Source organism: Helianthus annuus, chromosome 4 (assembly GCF_002127325.2).
Source record: "Helianthus annuus cultivar XRQ/B chromosome 4, HanXRQr2.0-SUNRISE, whole genome shotgun sequence".
NCBI classification, from domain to species: Eukaryota; Viridiplantae; Streptophyta; class Magnoliopsida; order Asterales; family Asteraceae; genus Helianthus; species Helianthus annuus.
Window position 1 is genome coordinate 181039329 of NC_035436.2, and position 23849 is coordinate 181063177.

The following is a 23849-nucleotide window of genomic DNA, read 5'->3' on the forward strand; positions in this document are numbered from 1 at the left end:
ATAATTGTGACAATTCTTTATAGTTCAGTCAAGTCCATACACAAACCACATACTCTTCGTGGATCGACCCCTTACTACCACTGACACATTGTTAAGGGTAATTTGGGCTTATAAATATTATCTTTGACCGGAGCGCGACACTCCGATCAACCTTGAAAACAAAGCTTTAACCCTCTCAGCTAATGAAAAGCTTGAAACGCTTTAACCCTCTCAACGACGATGAGCGTTCAAAGCTTCAACAGCCTGAATCCTCCATCGAAGGTATCGCAGACATACCTACCAGGCCTTTAGACCAAATAACCCCTAATGTTTGTTCAGCAAAAGAACAAAGGGACGAACCGAACAACTCACTTTTGCGGTGATCAATATCCCTTCCAACTATAATATCATCATAGGAAGGCCATGGCAAAGTGTGTTTGGAATGACAGTTTCAGTTGGCCAAGGCGCTGTGAAGTTTCTCATTGAAAAAGGGATAACAACCCTTCAACCTACCCAAGAAGCTTTTGTGGTTGAAGGGGAAAGCTCAAGAAAGGACGAAAACGATATACAAGGGTTGGACATAAACCCAAAATATCCTCAACAGGGGATAAGGCTAAACACTAACCTTTCCAATGAAACCCTCTCATACCTTGAAAAGCTGCTCTTGCACTATGTATTTGCTTGATGCCCCGAAGATATGACCGACATCCCTCGTAGCAGTGTTGAAACATGAGTTATGGATCCCACCTGATGTTAAGCCCATTATACAAAAGAAACGGAGTCAAGCCCCTAAAAGAAGCCTTGCATAATGCCAAAAGATGGAAAAGCTTGTTCTAGCCGGAACCCTTCGAGAGGTCAAGTATCAATCATGGGTGGCCAATCCGGTAATGGTTTAAAAACCCGACAAGTCTTGGAGAATGTATATCGATTTTAAAAACTTGGACAAAGCATGCCCAAAGGATTGCTACCCGCTGCCCTAGATAGACCTCAAGGTTAACTCACTCACAGGCTTCCCGTTCTCGTGTTTTCTTGACACCTAAAAGGGTTACCATCAGATCCTAATGAAAGAAGAAGACGAATAAAAAAACCGCATTACACACTGATAAAGGTATATTTTGCAACCAAAAAATGCCTTTTGTTTTAAGAAACACAGGTGCCAAATGCCTTTTGTTTTAAGAAACGCAGGTGCCACTTATCAACGCCTGGTTGACAAAGCGTTTACGGAACAAACTGGCAAGAACATAGAAGCTTATGTTGAAGATTTGATAATCAAGAGCAAAACGGAATACCCAATGCTCAATGACATACAACAAAACCTTCCAAACCTCGAGAAAGATAAACATGAAAGCTTAATCCAGTCAAGTGCTCGTTTCTAGGGCACATCATGGGGAAACAAAGCATAAAAGCCAACCCTCAAAGGATGTGCTAACAAGAAAGACTTTCAATGGAAAGCTTACAGCTTTTAATCGTTTTACCTCAAAAGGAAGCCTTCAACCAAATGAAGCAACACCTGGCTTTACTCCCAGCCATTTCGGCTCCAGAAACAGGAGGAACAACCTCTATCTACCTTTCGATTGCTGAAAATACCATAAGTACGGCTCTAATCATTGAACGAAACAAAGTTCAGATACCCGTTTACTTTTTCAAAACTTCAAAATTAGCAGAAATCAAATATTCTTCTTTGAAAAAAAAAACCTTGCTCTAGCCCTAGTCCAAACGGCTAGAAGGCTTCGAAGGTACTATCAGTCACACCCGATACAAGTGATCATTGACTAACCAATTAAGAATGTGCTTGAAAAACAAGAAAATTCCGGACGATTAACCAAATGAGTTGTGAAACTAGGTGAACACAAAATCACCTATGTCCTGAGAAAAGTTGTCAAAGCTTAAATCTTGGCTGACTTCATCTTGTAAGTCCCTAAAGAAACCATAACAGAAGTTAATACAACTGCAGCTGAACCCTCCAACCCTGATACCTGGAAGCTCTTTACCGATGAAGCTTCCAGCATTGAAGGGTCAGGAGCAGGGCTAGTTCTAATTGATCCTAACGAATTGTAATTCACGTATGCCCTTCGTCTTGAATTTCAGACTACAAAAAACAAAGCTGAGTATGAAGCATTGATTGCTGGGCTCAAACTTGCAAAATATGAGTGTCAAAAGGCTTCAAGTCTTCACAGACTCGTTGCTTGTTTCAAACCAAATAAGTGACAACTACATAGCCAAAGAAATGGGGGTTCAAAAGCTTCAAGTCCTTACAGACTCTCTCAAGCTAAGACAACAACAACTACATAGCAAAAGAACCCAACATGTATTAGTACCAAGAGAAATCAAAGGAATTGATGAACACATTTCAAAGATTTTCCATCAAAAAAGTTCCAAGATCTCAAAACAAGAGAACTAATGCACTAAGCAAACTTGTATCTCCTACGTTTGCCCACCTCACCAAGAAGGTACTAATTGAGGTGTTAAAAACCTCATCCATCCAAAGACTTGAGGTTCAAGATGTGATCACTAAAAAAGGGCCAAATTGGATGACTCCCATTGAAAGGTTCCTCAAAATGGTGAATTACCTAATGACCAGACTGAGGCTAAAGGGGTTCGTATCAAGTGAAGGCAATATGTGTTACAAGGAGATATCCTTTACAAAAAGGATACCTTGCACCACTACTTCGATGCGTCGGCCCAGAACAAAGCCAATATCTGATCAAAGAAGTTCACGAAGGGATATGTGGAGCTCATTGTGGCCCAAAATCGGTAGTGTCAAAGTTGATGAACCTCGAACACTTTTGGCCTTCCATGCATCGAGATACCTTCGAACAATTGCGAAAGTATGAAGCTTGTCAGTTACATGCTCCAGTACCCAAAAGCCTCAAACATGACCCCGTTCCCATCTCCTCGGCTTGGCTATTTCACAAGTAGGGAATCAACATCGTTGGTCCATCCCTACTAGCCAAATGAGGAGTCAAGATCTTAATAGTAGCCGTGAACTACTTCACCAAGTGGCCAAAAGTAAAACTATTGGCAAAAATCTCAGGGAAACAGGTCATTGATTTTGTTTACGAAAACATAATTTGTCGTTTTGGGCTCCAGGGGTACTAGTTACGGATAACGGGAAATAGTTTGCCGAGAAACCTTCTAGCTCCTGGTGCAAGGAGTTCAGAAAAACTCAAGTATTCAGCTCGGTAGCTTACCCACAATCCAATGGCCAGGTTGATAGGATAAACCACAACATTGTTGAAGGGATTTAATCTCGATTAGGAAGATACGACAACAACTGGCTCGAATAGCTTCCCAATGTGCTATTGGAAATTCAAACAACCGAGAAAACGAGCCACAAAGAAAATACCCTACAGCCTAGTGTTTGGATCAGAGGCTGTAATCCTAGTTGAAATCGGAGCAACAACACAAAGAACAATTAACATCGACCTCAAGCCAAATAAGAAAGAGACGATGTTGAATTTGAAACTCCTCGAAGAGGCTCGTGATCAAGCAGCCATACAAAAAGCAAGGTACAAGCAAAACATGGAATTATATTACAATACATGGGTGAAGCATGAACGCTTCAAGCCTGAGGACCTTGTGCTTCGAAATAATGATGCCTGCAAGAAAGAAAGCCAAGGAAAGCTTGGCCCTAAGTAGGAAGGGCCATACACTATCCTTAAAGCCTACAAAGGGGGATCATACAAGCTGGCAGGCCCGCAAGGCAAAAAGCTTCCCCACCATTGGGATGCCAAAAACCTTAAAAGGTTCTATGTTTAACCAAAACGTGTTACAAATAGTTCCAAAAAGTTGTTCTATCCCCCTAGTAATCAAAGTACTTTGAAATGAATGAACAATGAATCAAAGTTTGTCTTTCTATCCTATAATCAGGTTAAGAACCTAGCAAGAAACTCCATGGCAAGGGCCATGTAAGGGGATGAGCTCCCAGGCCACATCGCTCAATAGGTTCAAGGGTTGAATGGACCTATATAAGGGGTGAGTTCCTAAATCAATACAACTCCATGAGACTCATAGAAATCTTAAAAAACATGTCTCATAGACGGGTTTGAACAGCCTACACCGAATGTTCCTTAAGCCCCAACATTGGCTTACGAACCAAAAAGACTCTAAGTGAATGTCAGACATAGGATAGAGGTTGTATCTTCTTGTTAAAAATATCCTAAGGCTAAGTGACTGCAGCACTGTACCCTTTAAGGTATAAATAACATAAGATGCACCGCCCAAAACAAAGACAACATATAAAACCAATGAAAACACAAGGGAGTAAACAGAACAGCACAATAAACATAGCAAGATAAGTTAAAGATAACAAGAGCCATACTGGCCATCAAACATAAAACATTGTCCACAAGCCTTCAAGGCTTTAACCACCAAGGGATCTAGGCGGTTCCTTTAAAATAAAAAGATGCTCAAACAAGCAAACCATAACATTGTTCGACATGCTAACAATGCTATGAATTGAGGTTTCTTCTTCACTTAGCAACGTCAGGGATGGTAGACTTTGTTGCATCATCCTTCTTCGAACCTCCATCATCTTGGGTCTTTTTAGCCTTCCTCTTTTACCTCCCTGCTGCACCCGCTGCCTCGAAGGCTTCAAGGCTTGAACCCTTTGAGGCCTCGCCACCTTTAGAACACGTTCCCCCGCTATCTCCGAAGCAAGGATGTTTATTCAAGAGGGACTTCAACACTTCGTTACAAACAGCCTCATTAAGGCCCTTGGATTTTACCTCCTACAAGACAGGCAAAGGTTTACCAAAACACTTGGAGACTTCACCCACATAAGGGCAAAGAATATGCCCTACCTTCAAAACAGTTTCCTTGAAGGCTTCGATGGCTTTGGGTTGAAAAAGAGAAGACTTTTCCGGAGGCTCCCCAGGCTCACAAAGCTTTGTAACTAGCAAACAAACCTTGGTGTCTCCCATGAGCAAGAAGCTCGGTGTACACATCACCCAAGAACTTTTTGAACTCCGATGAATGGAGAAGATACTTAACCACTTGCTGGAATCCATACTCAATGAGCCATTTATTATCACTAGTTGCCTGGGCAAGTGAAGCCTTTAACCCTTCTTTCTCCTCTAATAAGGCCTTTTTCTGAACAACCAAGGCAGCCTTATCGACCCAGACTTGAACCTTGTCAGCCTCCAAGCGTTTTTCCAACTCAACCACATCAGTCTTGTGCGGGAAGAAACTCCTCAAATCTTCAAACAGCAATGCTTTCTCCTTCTCAGCGTAGCCCTTAGCTTCTTTCAAAGCAACCATTAAAGCTTTCATCTCATCCCTCCTCACCGAAAAAGACTTCATATTCTTGCATCCTTTTGCGAAATCAGGATACACCCTCAAGAAGCAAGGTAGCGAGGTTGCAAGCACCCATCAACATTTTCGAAATCATCAGTTCATCGTCCATAAATGAGCAAGAACATCAAACAATGGGAGGAGCAAAATGGGTAAGAACATCCACACAAACGGATGAAGACTTGAAGCTGTCACCAACTGTGACCCTCCAATCCAGCACATAAACCTCTTCTGAATTAACATTGGTGGAAACTTCACCACCCTTCCTGAAACCCTTCAAGCTCAGGACCTTCTTACCCACTGCTTTACTCTCCTTAACAATCACCAAGGGCAACTCCTTATATCTTTTTATTTCCCCTCAACCCCAACTTCCGAGTCGTCCAAATACTACATGTCATCACTTGGTTCCACTGGCTCAGAGGCCGATGGTAGTTCAGCTCCCTTTTGTAATAACTCTCATTAAAATCCATAATTAGGATGATAATTAGTCAATAAGAAAACCCAAATTGAGACACCCAAGTAATTCTGCACTAACCCTAAAATTTTCAGAACAATTGGAATTAGGATCAGGGCCCCTAAAACTCAGGGGGGGGGGGGTTAAACCCTAGTGATAATTATCTCTAAAATACGTTGTACAGATTGAAATTCGTTTTAACATTGAGTCAACAAAGCTAGTCCCGAACCCAGCTAGCCTATATAATTAGACCGCCTCTCTTACGGACCGTAAGGGAAAGGGCATACGGTCCGTAAGCGTGCCAAATTTTGTGTATAAATAGCCGACATTGGCAATTGATTTCAGACGTTGAGATGACGGCCAAAAGCCTTCTGTACGTCGAATTATAACAAAAACAGTCCCAAAAACCACACACTGATCACGAAGTGTTGCCGCAAAACAGGGTAATAACTCGATCGCTATTACGATTCATTTTCCGACCGATCAATATATCTAATGGATGTTTAAGTGCCACCCACATTAGGGTTATACTTTGTCGTTCGTCGTTAAATCGATGGATGTTTAAGTATCGCACTTTGTCGTTCGTTGTGAGAATTTGATCTCGTGAGTTATCGTAAATGTTGTATTGATCACTAACCCGGTTTTGTGTGCATTATTATTTAAATTAGGTTAACAAGGCTAAACCATATTCTGTCCGTGTTAAATCTGCAATGTGAGTAATTCTCTTTTTTTATCAAATGTTTTACAATACTCCAAATTATTTTCAGAATTATAAATTACAGTGATTAAGTTTATGTAATCACCAAATTACAGCCAGTATGTGGGGTATTGTGCACATTACTACTGTTGTTATCACTTTAGGTGGGCGAACCTAAAATTAAGTGATATACGTCATTCATTGGGGCAGCCAATGGTGATATGACCATAGTCACAGATCCGGTCGAGTGACAAATACTGTGGGTAATTGGTAGATATCAGAAACATATGTAAAAACTCTTAATACTGTAAATTATAATAAACGAGTCATTTTAGTAAACTGAATGATTCACTCAGTATTTCCCGCTGACAAAACCTTTTTCAAACATGTTTCAGGTGATCTATTGTAATTCAGGAAAAGTGCTGGGGAGCATTTCAAGCTTAAGAAAGTGGCTCATTATAAAATAGAGAAATATGTTTTCTAAAAATAAAGATTTCTCAGTAAAATCATGTTATTGTAAATTACCAGGATTTTATCCCGAGTTGTGAAATAAAATAATTGGGAAAAGTTTTTAGCTTTAAAAAGATCCCGTTGATAAACTTCCGCTGCTAAAATCAATTAAATAAATATCACGGGATTTCTGTTCCACAGCTCCTGAAACGGGTCAAACCGGGTCGGGGGCCGTGACAGAAATAAGGTGGTATCAGAGCCACTGAGTTAAGCTAATTAAGTATTTGGAAATACTTAATTTTTCCTGATTACTATTATGTGATTATGTGTTTTATTAAACTGACTATGTGTTAGTTACAGTATGGGTAAACAAAAGCTGCAAAATATCTATCTTAAATTAGATAGATCAGTTAACGAAGAGGGAAGTTCATCCCAAACTAAATCTTCAAAACTCCCTACAATTCCTGAAGAAGGAATATTTGTGCGAAAAGCACAATATGAGAAACCGCTTTCTCCTAGAAAAAGGAGTATGATTATTAAGAAAAGTAAAGAGCAAATCCGAGAAAAGAGGATTAAAAAGGAAACCCCGGAATTAATCAATAAATCACCTTGGGAAGCAAGCTAGATGAGAAATGGGCAAATTTGTATATGCTAGCCATAGTAACAGAACATGCAGATCTTTAAAAACCCTAAGTCTAGTAATAGCACTTCCCAGTAAATAAATAAATAAATCCGAGTGTGTTCTTTCCTGTTATTTTGTACAAATAGTGTGCAATAAAACTTCAATGTTTATTTGTTAAACTTTGTTCCAAAGTTTTAATTTAGCCTTTTTGTGCATTTTGCATATATGCTACACAGCATGAACGAGATATCTGAAGCCTTTCAGAACCTCAATCTTTACCCGGTGAATGTAGAAGTTTCCAAAGATTTTACTGGATACTTTGCTGATGTGGAACAACTTGTAGAATTCAATGCTCCACCTTTGACAAAGCCAAAACGAAAGAAAAGAAAGAATTATGTATGGGGTAGTCGTATACGTAGGAAAAAGCCAGCTACGAAACTTCCCAAAATAAACAACCCTTTAGAAAAAGGAAAAGAAATTGTACTCAAAGAAAGTTCTAAACAGCAAGAAATGGAAACTGAAGTCAAGAAAGATTCTAGGCAAATGGAAATACAGTTTGAGGAATATTCTAAAGAAATAGAAATGGAAGTAGGACAAGGTTCTAGACCAACTCAGATAGAAATTGGAGAGAGCTCCAACCAAAACCAAGGAATAACTTTTCAAGAGGAAATAGATTTTCTATTGGCAAGCTGTGAGACTATTCAGCCTGTCAATACTAATGTTTTTACCTATCCTATTGAAAATCCACTCCCTATCAATCTTGAACCAGCAATCCCAGAACCAATAGTCCACTCTCAACCTGTAGAAATGGACGAATGGTGGACGAATGATTGGCAATTTCAAAATATTGTCAATGGTCCTTATTCCTTTCTTCCACAATTCGATCCAGAACCCCTACCTAATCCACCAATGAGTAACGAAAATATGGCGGAACTTCGCCATTATGGTGAAGAATTGATGGATGCAGGAAATAGAATCAGGGAGATAGGGGGACAAATTGCCTGGAAGTATGATGAAAGGGAACTTCGTTTTTAGGACGACAAGTGGCGAGAGATAGGAGGGTGGTAAAACTATAGTTGTGTAATAGTAAAAGTAATAGTGAAATCAGTCTGTAACATAACTACGAATAAAACTTTGTAAGATATTTGTGTGTAGTGATGCATACTATAACCGATATAAAATGAAATCGAGAAATCAATAGTTTTGACTATACATGTATTATTGTCTGATTGTTTGTGTGTAATTGCTATTTATCAGATACTAATAAAAAATTATATATATTATCAGATGGCAAATATTGGTAATGAACCGGTAAATGAGGTTAATCAGTCGGAGCAACATCCAGGGGATCAATATATGACTAGACAAGATATTGAAAATATTGTTGCTCAAGGGATAGCCAATGCTATTCCAGCATTCGTTGCTGCTGTAAAAAGTCCAATCGAACCGCAACATATCGTTCCTAGTAAACGTACTTCTGAAGATAACTTCAGTAATAGTATAAACGGGGGCAATAATCATGTTAATCATGATAATGAATCCCAGCACACGCCGCTCCCTAAGAAACTGAAAGCTGCAACACCTGGTTGCACTTTCAAAGAATTCCTTGCTTGTAAACCCACTGAATTTGCAGGCAATGAAGGGGCAACTGCATCACTGCGTTGGTTAGAGAAAACCGAAGCAGTAATTGCAATAAGTAAGTGTGCCAAAGATGATCAGGTCATGTACGCATCAAATCTGTTTAAAGAAGGAGCACTCGAATGGTGGAACACTGTGTTACAAGCTAAAGGAAGAAATAGGGCTTATGCTATGACTTGGGAAGAATTTAAGAATCTTGTAGAAAGAAAATTCTGTCCTGAGTATGAAAAGGAACAAATGGCAAATAAGTTCCTAAATCATCGGATGATAGGTGTAGATTGTCGTGGTTATACTTCGACATTCTTTGAATATGCTAGAATGGTACCAACACTGGCTTCGCCAGAACCGGTACTCATTTCTCGCTATATTTGGGGATTAATTGGCGAAATTCGCAATATCGTTAAGGCTGCGAGACCTCGTACTATTGACGATGCCGTAGAATTAGCTAACACCCTAACTGATGAACTGATACGCACAAGAGATGAAGACAGGAAGAAGGAACTAGCTCAGAAAATTACCCAAGGATTTAGGGTGGGTAATAGTAGTTTCAAGAAAAGAGGAGCAAGGCAATCTTCAACTTTGCCATTCTGCAAAACTTTCAAAAAGAAACATTTTGGAAAATGTAATAAAATTTGCAATTTTTGCAAAACGATAGGACATCGTGAAGAAAACTGCAGAAAGAAATCCATAATTTGTTACAATTGTGGAGAAGCCGGACATTTCAAAACAGAATGTCCTAAGTTAGTCAAACCAGTAGACAACAAACCCAAGGCGACCGAAGGAGCTACTAAGAAGAATGCCAGAGCATTCCTGCTAACCACTCAAGAAGCAGAGCTCATCCCGGATGTGATAGCCGGTACGTTTTTAGTTCACGACGTTTATGCAAAAGTATTGTTTGACTCTGGTGCAAACCAAAGTTTTATAAATACTTCATTCTGCCAAGCTCTTAAGTTACCCTTAACTACCATTAGGCAGATTTTTACAGTCGAAACTGCAGATGGGAATTCAGTAAAAATCAATCAGGTTTTGCAAAAAGTAGAAATAGAACTTTCAGGTCATAAATTTGCTGCAAACCTATTACCTATGAAATTAGCTGAATTTGATGTTGTGTTAGGAATGGATTGGTTAATAGCCAACCATGCTCAAATCATTTGTGATAAAAACTCTATAGAAATTCAAGCATCTACTGGAGAAGTAATCATGATTACAGGAGATAAACCTCGAAAGCCACTGAAGTTCATATCAGTAATGAAAGTTGCTAATTATGAACGAAAACAACGAATAGTATATATGATTTCAGTAATCATTAGTACTAAAGGTAAAGAACTTAAGGAAATTCCTGTAGTCTCAGAATACCCAGATATATTCCCGGAAGATTTACCTGGGTTACCACCAGATAGGGAGGTAGAATTTAGGATTCATCTAATTCCAGGAACTACACCGATAGCCAAGGCACCTTATCGATTAGCTCCTACCGAAATGCTAGAATTGAAGAAGCAACTAGATGAATTACTAAGCAAAGGATTTATACAACCTAGTTCATCCCCTTGGGGTGCACCAGTGTTGTTTGTGAAAAAGAAAGATGGATCAATGAGAATGTGTATCGATTATAGAGAGCTAAATAAGGTTACAATTAAGAATCGATACCCATTACCTAGGATTGATGATCTTTTCGATCAATTGCAAGGCGCTAAGTACTTTTCTAAGATAGACTTGCGCTCCGGATATCATCAATTAAAGGTTCAAGAAGAAGACATACCTAAAACTGCTTTTAGAACTAGGTATGGACACTATGAGTTTACAGTCATGCCCTTTGGGTTAACTAATGCACCTGCAGCATTCATGGACATGATGAACAGGATCTGTAAACCATATTTGGATAAATTTGTAATTGTTTTCATAGACGATATACTTATTTATTCAAAAAGTCAGGACGAACATTGTCAGCACTTGCATGCACTCTTAACTTTGTTAAGAAAAGACAAGTTGTACGCCAAATTCTCGAAATGTGAATTTTGGCTACAAGAAGTGCAATTCTTAGGACACATGGTAAATCATGAAGGTATTCACGTAGATCCTGCTAAGATAGAAGCAATTACCAATTGGAAGGTTCCGCAAACCGCAATGGAAATTAGAAGTTTTATAGGTTTAGCCGGGTATTATAGACGGTTTATTAAGGATTTTTCCAAGATAGTTGTACCATTAACTAAACTAACCTGTAAAGCCATTAAGTTTGAATGGGGACCTAAACAAGAAGAAGCCTTTAGAATCTTGAAGCAGAAATTAACCAATGCTCCAATCTTAGCCTTACCAGAAGGAACAGAAGACTTTGAAGTATATTGTGATGCTTCAAAATTAGGATTCAGATGTGTGTTAATGCAACGCAAGAAGGTAATTGCGTATGCTTCCAGACAATTGAAAAAGCACGAGGAAAACTATACGACTCATGACTTAGAATTAGGAGCTATAGTTTTTGCCCTTAAGATATGGAGACATTATCTGTATGGAAGTAAGTTTACTGTTTATACAGATCATAAAAGTTTAAGGTATATATTTGGGCAAAAAGAGTTAAATATGAGGCAAAGAAGATGGATGGAAATCCTAAGTGATTACGACTGTGATATTCAATATCACGAAGGAAAGGCAAACGTAGTCGCAGATGCCTTAAGTCGTAAGTATCATGAGAAGCAAAGGCGAGTCCGTGCTCTTAGAATAAATCTACAAGTAGATTTAATGGAACAACTGAAGGAAATTCAGGAAACAGCAATCAAGGATGATGGTGAAGGAATGAAAGGTTACCTAAAAGAATTGGGACAAGGAAATGATGGAATTTGGAAATTCCACAAAAGCAGAATTTGGGTACCTGAACAGGGAAATTTAAGATCAAAGATTTTAGAGGAAGCTCATAAATCTAGGTATACTGTACATCCAGGAAATAATAAGATGTACCAAGATTTAAGAAAGAATTTCTGGTGGATAGGAATGAAAAAGGATATAGCCGAATACGTATCTAAGTGTCTAACCTGTTCACAAGTTAAAGCCGAACACCAGAAACCTTCAGGTCTATTACAACAGTTAGAAATGCCTGTATGGAAATAGGAACTAATAACAATGGACTTTGTTACTAAGTTACCCAAAACCAGAAAAGGTAACGATGCGATTTGGGTAATTGTGGATCGATTAACCAAATCTGCTCATTTTCTACCTATGAAAGAAACCTTTAGCATGGAAAGGTTAGCCAAGTTGTATGTGGATGAAGTAGTATCCTTACATGGAGTCCCACTCTCCATTGTATCGGATAGAGATAGTCGTTTCACTTCCCGTTTCTGGACAAGCTTCCAAGAAGCAATGGGAACCCGACTCAATCTAAGTACTGCATATCATCCACAAACAGACGGGCAAAGTGAAAGGACGATCCAAACTCTAGAAGACATGCTCCGAGCATGTGTAATTGACTTTGGTGGTAATTGGGATAACCATTTACCATTAATCGAATTCTCCTATAACAATAGTTATCACTCAAGCATCGAAGCCGCTCCATTCGAAGCACTGTATGGACGCAAGTGCAGAACTCCGGTTTGTTGGGCAGAAATAGGAGAAAGTCAATTATCAGGTCCAGAAATCGTGCAAGAAACCACAGACAAGATAACCCAAATCAAGGAAAGATTGAAGACAGCTAGAGATCGTCAGAAAAGCTATGCAGACAATCGCCGCAAGCCACTAGAATTCCAGATAGGAGATAAAGTACTTTTAAAGGTCTCTCCTTGGAAAGGAGTAGTACGATTCGGTAAAAAAAGGAAAACTGAGTCCAAGATATGTTAGACCATTCCCAGTGATCCAACGAATAGGACCAGTAGCTTATCGGTTACAACTACCAGAAGAATTAGCTGGAGTACATGATGTATTTCATATATCCAATCTCAAGAAATGTCTATCAGACGAATCCCTGGTAGTACCTCTTCAAGACATAGAGGTAAATGAAAAGTTAAAATTTATAGAGAAACCCTTACAAATAGAAGACCGGAAGGTCAAGTTTCTCAAACACAAGCAACTAGTGCTAGTGAAAGTCAAATGGGATTCGAAGAGGAGACCAGAATATACTTGGGAACTGGAGTCAGAAATGAAGCGGAAATACCCTCATCTATTTCAATGAATCTCGAGGACGAGATTTTTCTAAGGTGGGGAGGATGTAATAACTCTCATTAAAATCCATAATTAGGATGATAATTAGTCAATAAGAAAACCCTAATTGAGACACCCAAGTAATTCTGCACTAACCCTAAAATTTTCAGAACAATTGGAATTAGGATCAGGGCCCCTAAAACTCAGGGGGGGGGGGTTAAACCCTAGTGATAATTATCTCTAAAATACGTTGTACAGATTGAAATTCGTTTTAACATTGAGTCAGCAAAGCTAGTCCCGAACCCAGCTAGCCTATATAATTAGACCGCCTCTCTTACGGACCGTAAGGGAAAGGGCATACGGTCCGTAAGCGTGCCAAATTTTGTGTATAAATAGCCGACATTGGCAATTGATTTCAGAAGTTGAGACGACGGCCAAAAGCCTTCTGTACGTCGAATTATAACAAAAACAGTCCCAAAAACCACACACTGATCATGAAGTGTTGCCGCAAAACAGGGTAATAACTCGATCGCTATTACGATTCATTTTCCGACCGATCAGTATATCCAATGGATGTTTAAGTGCCGCCCACATTAGGGTTATACTTTGTCGTTCGTCGTTAAATCGATGGATGTTTAAGTATCGCACTTTGTCGTTCGTTGTGAGAATTTGATCTCGTGAGTTATCGTAAATGCTGTATTGATCACTAACCCGGTTTTGTGTGCATTATTATTTAAATTAGGTTAACAAGGCTAAACCATATTCTGTCCGTGTTAAATCTGCAATGTGAGTCATTCTCTTTTTTTATCAAATGTTTTACAATACTCCAAATTATTTTCAGAATTATAAATTACAGTGATTAAGTTTATGTAATCACCAAATTACAGCCAGTATGTGGGGTATTGTGCACATTACTACTGTTGTTATCACTTTAGGTGGGCGAATCTAAAATTAAGTGATATACGTCATTCATTGGGGCAGCCAATGGTGATATGACCATAGTCACAGATCCGGTCGAGTGACAAATACTGTGGGTAATTGGTAGATATCAGAAACATATGTAAAAACTCTTAATACTGTAAATTATAATAAACGAGTCATTTTAGTAAACTGAATGATTCACTCAGTATTTCCCGCTGACAAAACCTTTTTCAAACATGTTTCAGGTGATCTATTGTAATTCAGAAAAAGTGCTGGGGAGCATTTCAAGCTTAAGAAAGTGGCTCATTATAAAATAGAGAAATATGTTTTCTAAAAATAAAGATTTCTCAGTAAAATCATGTTATTATAAATTACCGGGATTTTATCCCGAGTTATGAAATAAAATAATTGGGAAAAGTTTTTAGCTTTAAAAAGATCCTGTTGATAAACTTCCGCTGCTAAAATCAATTAAATAAATATCACGGGATTTCTGTTCCGCAGCTCCTGAAACGGGTCAAACCGGGTCGGGGGCCGTGACACCTTTAACATACGTCGGGTTAAACAACGAATAGAAGCTTTGGAAGCACCGACCCTAGCAAAGCCTTTGACATTTGGAACGTTCACATAACCTGAACCCTCGAACCTGTGTTCAGCACCTCTAGCAACAACATCTTCGCCGGAGGTAGCCACAACATCCCCAAACACAACATCAGAGGTATCACCACTCTTGATAATGCATAAGGCAAAACATCATACCCTGATCATCCCTCATGAGCACAGGGCCACGATCCGGCTTGTCCCACTAAGTGCTCACACCCATCAAAATTAAAAAGTGTTCAGGAAAGGAACGAAGCCTCAAAGGACACTTCCTAACGGCTTTTAACAACCAACTATCTAGTTCAGACTCAAATGGCTTATGCTTGTTTAACATAGCATCAGTGTGCCTCCAAACAAGCCTGAAAGGAACAATGGACTCAGAAATCCAGGAAAATCGGTCCTTCCAAGAACCAAGGGTAGTGACCATAGACGAAATTAAACACACATCAACCTGAGATGTTTCAAAGGTAAAACAATCGCCGTTCTTGGCTAACAGGAAGAAACGGCGGAACAACAACGATGGGCCATACCCTATCGCTAGAGACAAAACATCAAAGTCTAAAACCCTAACAAGACCTCAAGGGTATAACTGACCAAACGACACACGATAATACTCTAAAACATTCAGAACAAAGACCGAAAACGGATGACGCAAGTTGGAAAACTCAGCAATAAAGAGCAATCGAACCAACGGGACACTAATCGATCGATTTGCCAAAACCCAGAGCCACCGGATTAAACTTTAGATCGATCCCCCATTCTTAACAAAAAGCCTCAACTTCCTCTTGAGTGAGACAAGTTGAAGCCTTTAAGCCTTAAAGCCTTCAAGCCTTTAAAACCTTAAAGCCTATCACATCTACTATCATTCCGAAATTCAAATCTCAAAACTCAAACGCCTTGAAGCCTTTAAGCAATAAAAAATAATGTGTAAAAGTCAGAAGCATTTGAGCTTACATCCCAAACACCTCTGACTTGGGGGGCTGATAACGGGGGTAGCCCAAATCTCAATAAAATGACTAATATACATAACAGCTTAAAAGGTTAAAAAGTTGAGAGGTTCAATACGGGCGAACTCAGGAGAACAGTAAAAAGGACAAGCACAGTGTCCGGTCACGTCAACACTTAACGTGTGAACCATTTCTGCACAGACAGAACATGTGCACAAAGAACACCCTTTTGTCCGCAGGTCCAAACCCTTTCACCCCTAAAAGGGTAAGCCCCTCACTGCAAGTCAGGTTTACTAGTTAAAGGTTTTCCCTTTGAGAAACATCTTCCCCTATAAATTACAGCCCATGTTAAGCATAGAGGACACGCGAAAATCAGCAGAGATCACTCCAACTCTCTGATTCTTCCTCTCCCTCTCTAGAACCAGCTTCATGCTTGCTTCTCTTATTCTTCTCCCATGAGAACTTGCTTCTTACAAGTCCTATTCTTAACACTAAATCATTCATCTTCTCCAACGATTGCTTTCTGGGCTGATTTCTAATCAGTTCAGGATCTAAGGAGAATAACAACAATACTAGTGAACCTCTCTCCACGTCTTGCAAACGTGGGAGGACCCCACGACCTGCGTTAGGTTAACTGAAACCTTGAACCCTTTTACCCGGAGATATCGCTACAGGCCTTGGTCTATTATTTGTTGCATCAACAACAACAACAACAACAACAATAATAATAATAATAATAATAATAATAATAATAATAATAATAATAATAATCTATACATATAATAAAAGAAACCACTTTGAGGACACTTGTCATTATATTAGGCTACATCTTATGGATAATTATAATTTTAATTTAATCTCTTCTAATTAATTATAGATAATTCTCCTACTAAATATTATTTAATTTAATTATTACTTTTATATTTATCTATTAAGTTCAAATTCAAACTTAGTTATCTAATTTGATATTAGAGTAAATTACGATTTTGGCCCATTTGGTTATATCACTTTTACCCTTTTTACCAAAAAAATGAATTTTTTAACATCTGAGCCCTCAACGTCTTTTTTTCTAACCCTTTTGGGCCCACAACGTCTTTTTTCTAACCCTTTTGGCACGTCTTTTTTTCTAACATTTTTGGTATGGGCCAAAAGGGTTAGAAAAAAGATGTTGTGGGCTCAGATGTTAAAAAATTTGTTTTTTGGCTAAAATGGTAAAAGTGATATCACCACAGGGGCCAAAATCATAATTTACTCTTGATAATAACTATATATTTGAACGTTCTGTTTAGTTTGGTATCAATAGATTTTACGAAACTTAAAATAAAATTAACTAATATTATTTATCATTTCTACATTTACAAGTTTTAAATAAAGGGTTAAATTTATTGAGACTTTGTTAACAAATTTTACTACAATATAATAACCTATTTATATCAATATAATCTATATTTATACTATACTATATAATAAAAAAATTCATGTGTAACACCTATCATTCATCGTAAGCATTTATTTTATGATTTTCTCGTCTCACTTTCAAAGTTATCTTATATTAATTAAATAAATAAATGAATAACGAGTTAATATTAAATTTCATCCTACTTTAAATTTTGAATACCATTCTTCTATTTTTCTAATAAATATGATTCTAAAATTTAAATTGTTAATTTAAGATATTTTTAAATAAAACAAATTATTTATCACGAAAACCAAACTTTGTATCTATCTATACTATATAATAAAAGAAACTTAATTTTGGACACATGTGAGTCAATGAGGGCATTAATAATTTATAGATAAAAATTAACTTTCAAATTAAAAAGATTTAAATATTATATTAGAATTTTATCTTGTAAATCTAAAGTCTAAAATGAGTTTTAAATCTAATCTATAATTTAAATATTTAATTTTGATTTGAAATTATTAAAATAAAAACCCACAAAATTAGTAACCATTTAATCAATTAAATGTTTTTTTAGAAAAAACCCTTATTTTAATGTTAATACAAATTTCGTAAGTTTTACTTTCCCTTCTGGAATCAAATTATATTTTTGGGATAATTAATGATATTTAGAATTAAATCCCACTTCATTCTACATACTAGGTATATTATTTTACTCTTCATCATATTATCTATGTCACATAGAATACATCATGTTTTTTTAGATAAGTTTACCATGTCAAATAAGTAATAATTTATTCCCCTTTAATCAAATGAGATTTTTTTTTTAAATTATTTTAAAAAATTCTAGATATATGTGTTTTAAAACAAGGTAAACTCGTAACATACATATTTTTTCCCACTCTAACTAAGATGTAGAGGTGTGTGAAAGGTATCTTTACATTCGGAATGTCATAACTTTTTTTTTAATTTAGATTTACTTAGTTGTCGTATAAAGTCTCATGTCTTTATTTTTTCACTTATATATATGTTTCATTGATTCAATTGTACATGTAAAGTATTACACTATACATAGTATTTTCTCAACTATAGTTAATTGGTTTTATTGATTCAATCTTCGTCTATTCATTTACATTACTTTTATCTGTCTAGAAGTCCTTTTTCAGACCTTTCAAATGGTATGAGACATATTACATTATCAATAGTTTTTATTGGTTTTCTTACTAATTATGATAAAAGTAACTATTTCGTACAATTCATATTGGTTTATAGCTTTGAATACGAGCATACCTTATATTAATGTTGGTGATAGCGAAAGTGAGGAAACTATATTTAGATGGTAAAATGTAATATTATGCCAACATTAATCCTTTTGAATAATCTATTATCAGATAAAATCAGACACGTTACCTTTGAACAAGAAAATGTCACAACATATATTAGTAGTGGTACAAAATTTTAAGTCCTATGACAAATTCTAAAACAAATAATATATCATATTATTATGAATGATTATGCAAACTCCAATATTTATTTAGTATTCGGTCTATATATTACTCTATATTATATATATATACTTAGATCATATTATGAACATTTTTTATTTAATATTATAGTTATGATTCACCCCGTATAACACACGGGGTTATAACCTAGTAATAATAATAAAAAAAAAAGTAAATTCACTGAGGGATGCTTTTATTGAGAGATATGGCTCTCAATAAAAGCATCCCTCAATTTTTCCATCCAAATTGATCCCCGTGAGTTTTTTTTAACAACCACCCGTTTTTTAGATGTTGTGTTTATCTGTATAATAAAGTGCAATGTGTATTGATAGATTTTGATCATTGTATGCCATAGGTATATTTATTGATGAATAAACTCGTAATAAAGAAGAGATATTACTTTGGATTCAAGCTACTTTTGTTGGTAGTTTTTATGCTTTCTACTATTATAAATGCATATAAATCAGATGTATAACACATATTCCACGAATTTGGAAATCATATATTCTATTTACATTCTTACAGGAAGCAACCATAGTGGATTAGATTGATAGCATTAATCCTGCAGAAAATTATGTACAAAAGGTTCAACGATTAAGCAAGATGCTATTAATAAAGCTAAGCATTTGATGAGAAACATCAAGTAGAGCCGATGCATCTCATAGAGTAAATTCTTTTGAGAAAAGAGTAAGAGTTTTAGATAAATTTTATCTTGGATCAAAAGCTTCAAGTTTCAGGCAAAAAATGGTTACGTTAATGGTGGTTGAGAGGAAACTTAATTTGGGATAGTCTTCTGTTTTTTTTTCTTCTGTTATACTATTTTTTATGGTTTCAATATGTTCGAAAGCTAACTGTTAGTAAGATCTGTTGTATTTTGATCATAGTTACTTAATCATTATTTTTAATTTTATTACATTTTTCTGCATATTTCTCTTTTTTCAGTGAACGGGTCAAGGGATCGATTTGTTTAATCACGACAACTGAATGGCTTAGGACAGATGAGTCATTGGAAATACTGTTGTTGATACTATTTTAAAAAGGTCTTTGAAGGCAAATCTTATCGTCTACAATATCGTTGGGTTGCGATTATGAATAGATCCTAAGTTGATATCAACAGAAATATTGATATGAAGAAGCGTGAGTATTTTGCTACAATTCCTCTATGGATATTTGGCCAATTAAATGGGGTTAGAGTATTTAGCAGCCTCACTGACATTTAGACTATATTTTTTTTCCGTTAGACGTAACTGTAATATTTTCATAGAATTTAGATTAAATCTAAAGAAGTTCTAAATATTTTCATTTCTTAAACCGCATGTAAATGCGGGCTATAACCTATATAAGAATTTAAGTACGTATTAACTAAGATAATTATTTAGTAAGTGGCTATCACACAATATAAGAATATAAGTACGTATTAGTTAAGATAATTATTTAGTAAGTGACTATCACACATTATATACACCCCGCTTGCGGTATGCGCATATAATGTATATGTGTGGCCGTTCGGGGGCAAAAGTGAAAGTGCACTAATTTTAACGTTATTTTACTAATTTCATGAAAATAATGTTAAAAGAGGGGATGGTTAATCATGCATCATGTGGTGGCGTTGATAGCCGAAAGACAAGGGAGTACATGCACTAATTGACCTTTGTCTTAATTGCCGAGTGTTATGTGCCTTATGTCCAAGGCTTGATACAAAACTACCATTGAGCCATGGGTCTCATTGGAAGCAGCCTCTCTATTTCTATGGGGTAGAGGTATGACTGTCTACATCTTACCATCCCCAGACCTTACCTTAGTTTTGCTATTAATGGGATTTACTGAGTATGATGATAATTTAGTAAGTGGCTATCACACAACAGATTATTTGAAATTACATAAACAGAGAATTTAACACGACAATAAAATCAATTCATACATATAGGTAAGGTATCGTCACGTAATCAAACTTATAACATGTCCGCACGATGCTGATGCTGGTTGGGCCGTGTTAACGCACAAAATTTAGAACGGAATGTAAAACGAAAATTTTGCGAAAAATGAAAAGTATAGAGGACCAAAGTTGAAAATGAAAAAAATGTGAGGTTAAATTGCAAAAGATGAAAAGTTTTGAGATACAAGTATAAAAATCAAATAGTTTTTGGTTAAAAGTAAAGAATCAAAAACTTGGATTAAAAGTAAATAAATAAACATCGTCCTCCTTCTACATAATTTATGAGTGTTTAAAACACTTGAATATGTAAATAGTTAGGGTGTAAGGGGTGCTCACCTAATAGGTGAGTCCCCCATCTTACACCTAACCAATCACATGGTGCCACGTCAACTCCCCTAATACACTCCCCTAATTCCCCTTTTTGATGGCGGCACTCACCTATTAGGTGAGTTCAAAATTATTATTTTTTTTTTGTTAAAATTATGGATGTTTAAAAATTTATATAAAAGACATTTCATTAAATTTAAAAAAAAATACATTCAAACTAGAAAAAAAAAACACATTCAAACTAGAAAAAAAAACACATTCAAACTAGAAAAAAAAAACACATTCAAACTAGAAAAAAAAAAATACATTCAAACTAGAAAAAAAATACATTCAAACTAGAAATCGCATGGCCACCCGTACTTGTTAGCGATTTCTCGCTTTCGGGCTAGGATGATCGGCAACATACTTGGCGGAACATCGTCGTGCGGCTTAAGGAAGGTTTTCATATCTCGATCGTAATTGTAGTTTTTCATCGTCTCGATTTGTACCGATATTAGCTCGCGAGCCTCCGACTCTCTTTTTTCCTCAATTCGATCGCCTCCAATTCTACCGCTTGCTTCGCTTCTTTCATGGCGGTGTACACTTTGAATTGTGCCGCCAACTCGGCCGAGCTTCCCTCGGACGATGTAGCTTGACGCTTGTCTCGCCGTTGTGCTCTTTGTGGCGAGGGATCTTCGTTCATATCCGGTATTGAAAAGTCTACGTCAACCGGCTTTCTTTTATGTGCCGAACCTTCACCTTCCTCGCCCATCAATGGGACTTGGGCCCATTTCTCGTGTTTTCGAACGACCTCCCACGCCTCGATGTGTTGAAAACCGCTTGGAAATCTTTCTTTAAATTCTTTTAACGCGACTTTCATCACGTCGAGATCTTGACATCCGCTTGCTCGTGTGCGATCCTACATGTTATAAAATAAAAAAAAATTATAAAGTGTTAAAAAAGTATGAACTTAGAAAAAAAATAAAAAATATGCAATGTTAAAAAAAATATAATTTTTACCGCTTGTTGGTATAGGCCGTTGAAAAAGTTTATTTTCGCATGCATCGGGTTCTATTTAGACCGTACTTGATGAACGGTCCGGTTACTTCCACCGATAGTTTTGTTAAAGTGCTCTAAAATTTTACCCCAAAAACTTTCGCGACTTTGTTGATTGCCCTTTTTTTTGTTGGTAGAACAATGTACCCACGCCTTCGCCAACGCCTCTTCTTGTTCTTTTGTCCATTTTTCGCTCACCGTTTTCCCTTTTTTTTCTCGAGCCTCGTCTTCTTCGTTGCCCGCGTCTTCGTCCACATTATATTCGTCGTCCTCGTCGTCGTCGCCCAAATTTTGAGTTTCGGGCACTACCTCATCGTCCTCGTCGTCCTCGTCAATAGGTAGAGGACGTTCGACATTTCCTCGTGTAGAAGGAACTTGTGGAGAACGATAAGCATATGGGTCGAAGGCGGGGGATTGAGGAGGAGCGTCCATTGATAGCAAATTTTGAAAATAGCCGAAATTGGGTTGTTGGGTGTTGTAAAACGAGGGGTGTGGAGGTTGTTGGAAAAAAAACGGGGGTTGTGAAGTGTATCCGAAAGGGGGTTGTGGTTGAGCATTTGCACCGCTCGAACCATCTCGAGACGGTTTCGAGACCCGTCCCTTAGTTTTTTTCTTGGCCTCGCGGGATCGGTTCTCCATTGCTCGGTGTATAAAAAATAAAAAGTGGAGGAGGTTTGGTTGGAGAGTATAAAAAATAAAAAGTGAAATGGTTGTGGTTGGAGAGTTTAAAAAAATATAGAGAATGAGATGGGTTGTGTATAAAAAAAGGGTGAGAATGAGATGGGTTGTGTATAAAAAAAGGGTGAGAATGAGATGGGTTGTGTATAAAAAAAAGGGTGAAAATGAGTTGGGTATTTATATTAGTTTAAAAAAAGTGATTTTTTTTTTTTATAAAAAAGTCGACCGTTCAACGGTCATATTCCTCGATCAATGTGCAAATTCAAGCGGTAACCCCACACCCAAATTGAACCCCGATTCGGGACCCCGCGGGGATGGCGGCGGTGTTCCCGATCGGGGAAATCGTTCACCGCACCACTCCCCGATTGCGCCCCGTACACCCTTATAGGAACTGTGTTTTTAATTTCAAAATCAGTTTTGCCTACAAATCTTGTTATAACTCTTAGAACTGAACTATGAGAAATCGTAAAATATAAAATAGATAACTCTAGAGAGAAAATTGATATAATATAAAATACCAAACTCTTACATCGAACATTTAGAAAACTATGGTTGACTTCCTAAAAATCAAATGAACTTTAATAAACTCATAAATTACTCAAATTAATATTCACGAGTTTTTACAATTTGGGTTCTGATCTGAAAAAAAGCCCACTAAATTTCTAAAAGCGACAGCCCATTGGACTCCTTTTTGATGTGGGTTTTTGCTGGTCGACTGGAAGGCAACGACGAGAGACACGAAGGCTAATGGGTGCTAAGCGTGGAACTCCAGACAAAAAATATGGAATTAACTTGTGCTCATGGACAGAACCGTATAGACCATAATTCAACTATTAGTAATTATTTCTTTGTTTTCAGGGCGAACTCACGGGAGGACGATTTGGTCACTTGTTCAGCTTTAAACTTTTGTGATTGTATTCGCCACTAGAACTTTTCTGAATTGTGACGCTTCGGATTCGTATTTATTACATGCCAAGTTAACGAGTAGCAAATCAACTTTAGAGTTATGAACTTGTATTTGAGCATTTGAATGACCGCACTCGTTTATATACGAATGAAGTTTGATTGTGCTTATTTTATTGATATTTGTTTTATTTGGACAAATGTTTATCGTTACTTACCCGATGGTGCCATCTCACGGTAGGTGGTGTAATTAGGAAATGCATCGTTGGCGTGGTCAATGAGAATTACTCGATGGTGCCATTCCGCAATAGTTAACATATAGTTAGGGAATGTCCAGTGTGTAG

General features: G+C 37.1%; 1 protein-coding gene across 1 annotated transcript; it reads right to left on the reverse strand.

Moving 5' to 3' along the window:
* Window positions 1–21196: 21196 nt before the first annotated feature.
* On the reverse strand, window positions 21197–21933 carry LOC110935110. Its single transcript, XM_022177677.2, has 2 exons — window positions 21889–21933; window positions 21197–21787 (listed from the first exon to the last, which is right to left on the reverse strand). Exons 1-2 carry the CDS (start codon window positions 21931–21933, stop codon window positions 21383–21385), a joined length of 450 nt encoding a protein of 149 aa, XP_022033369.1. The 3' UTR covers window positions 21197–21382.
* Window positions 21934–23849: the final 1916 nt, after the last annotated feature.

Bases quoted from the DNA above. Each gene is read 5' to 3' on its own strand.
- LOC110935110 (XM_022177677.2), bottom strand. From the start codon at position 21,933: ATGCATGCGAAAATAAACTTTTTCAACGGCCTATACCAACAAGCG. The intron at 21,788-21,888 runs GTAAAAATTATA...TATAACATGTAG, and splicing joins ACGGCCTATACCAACAAGCG to GATCGCACACGAGCAAGCGG.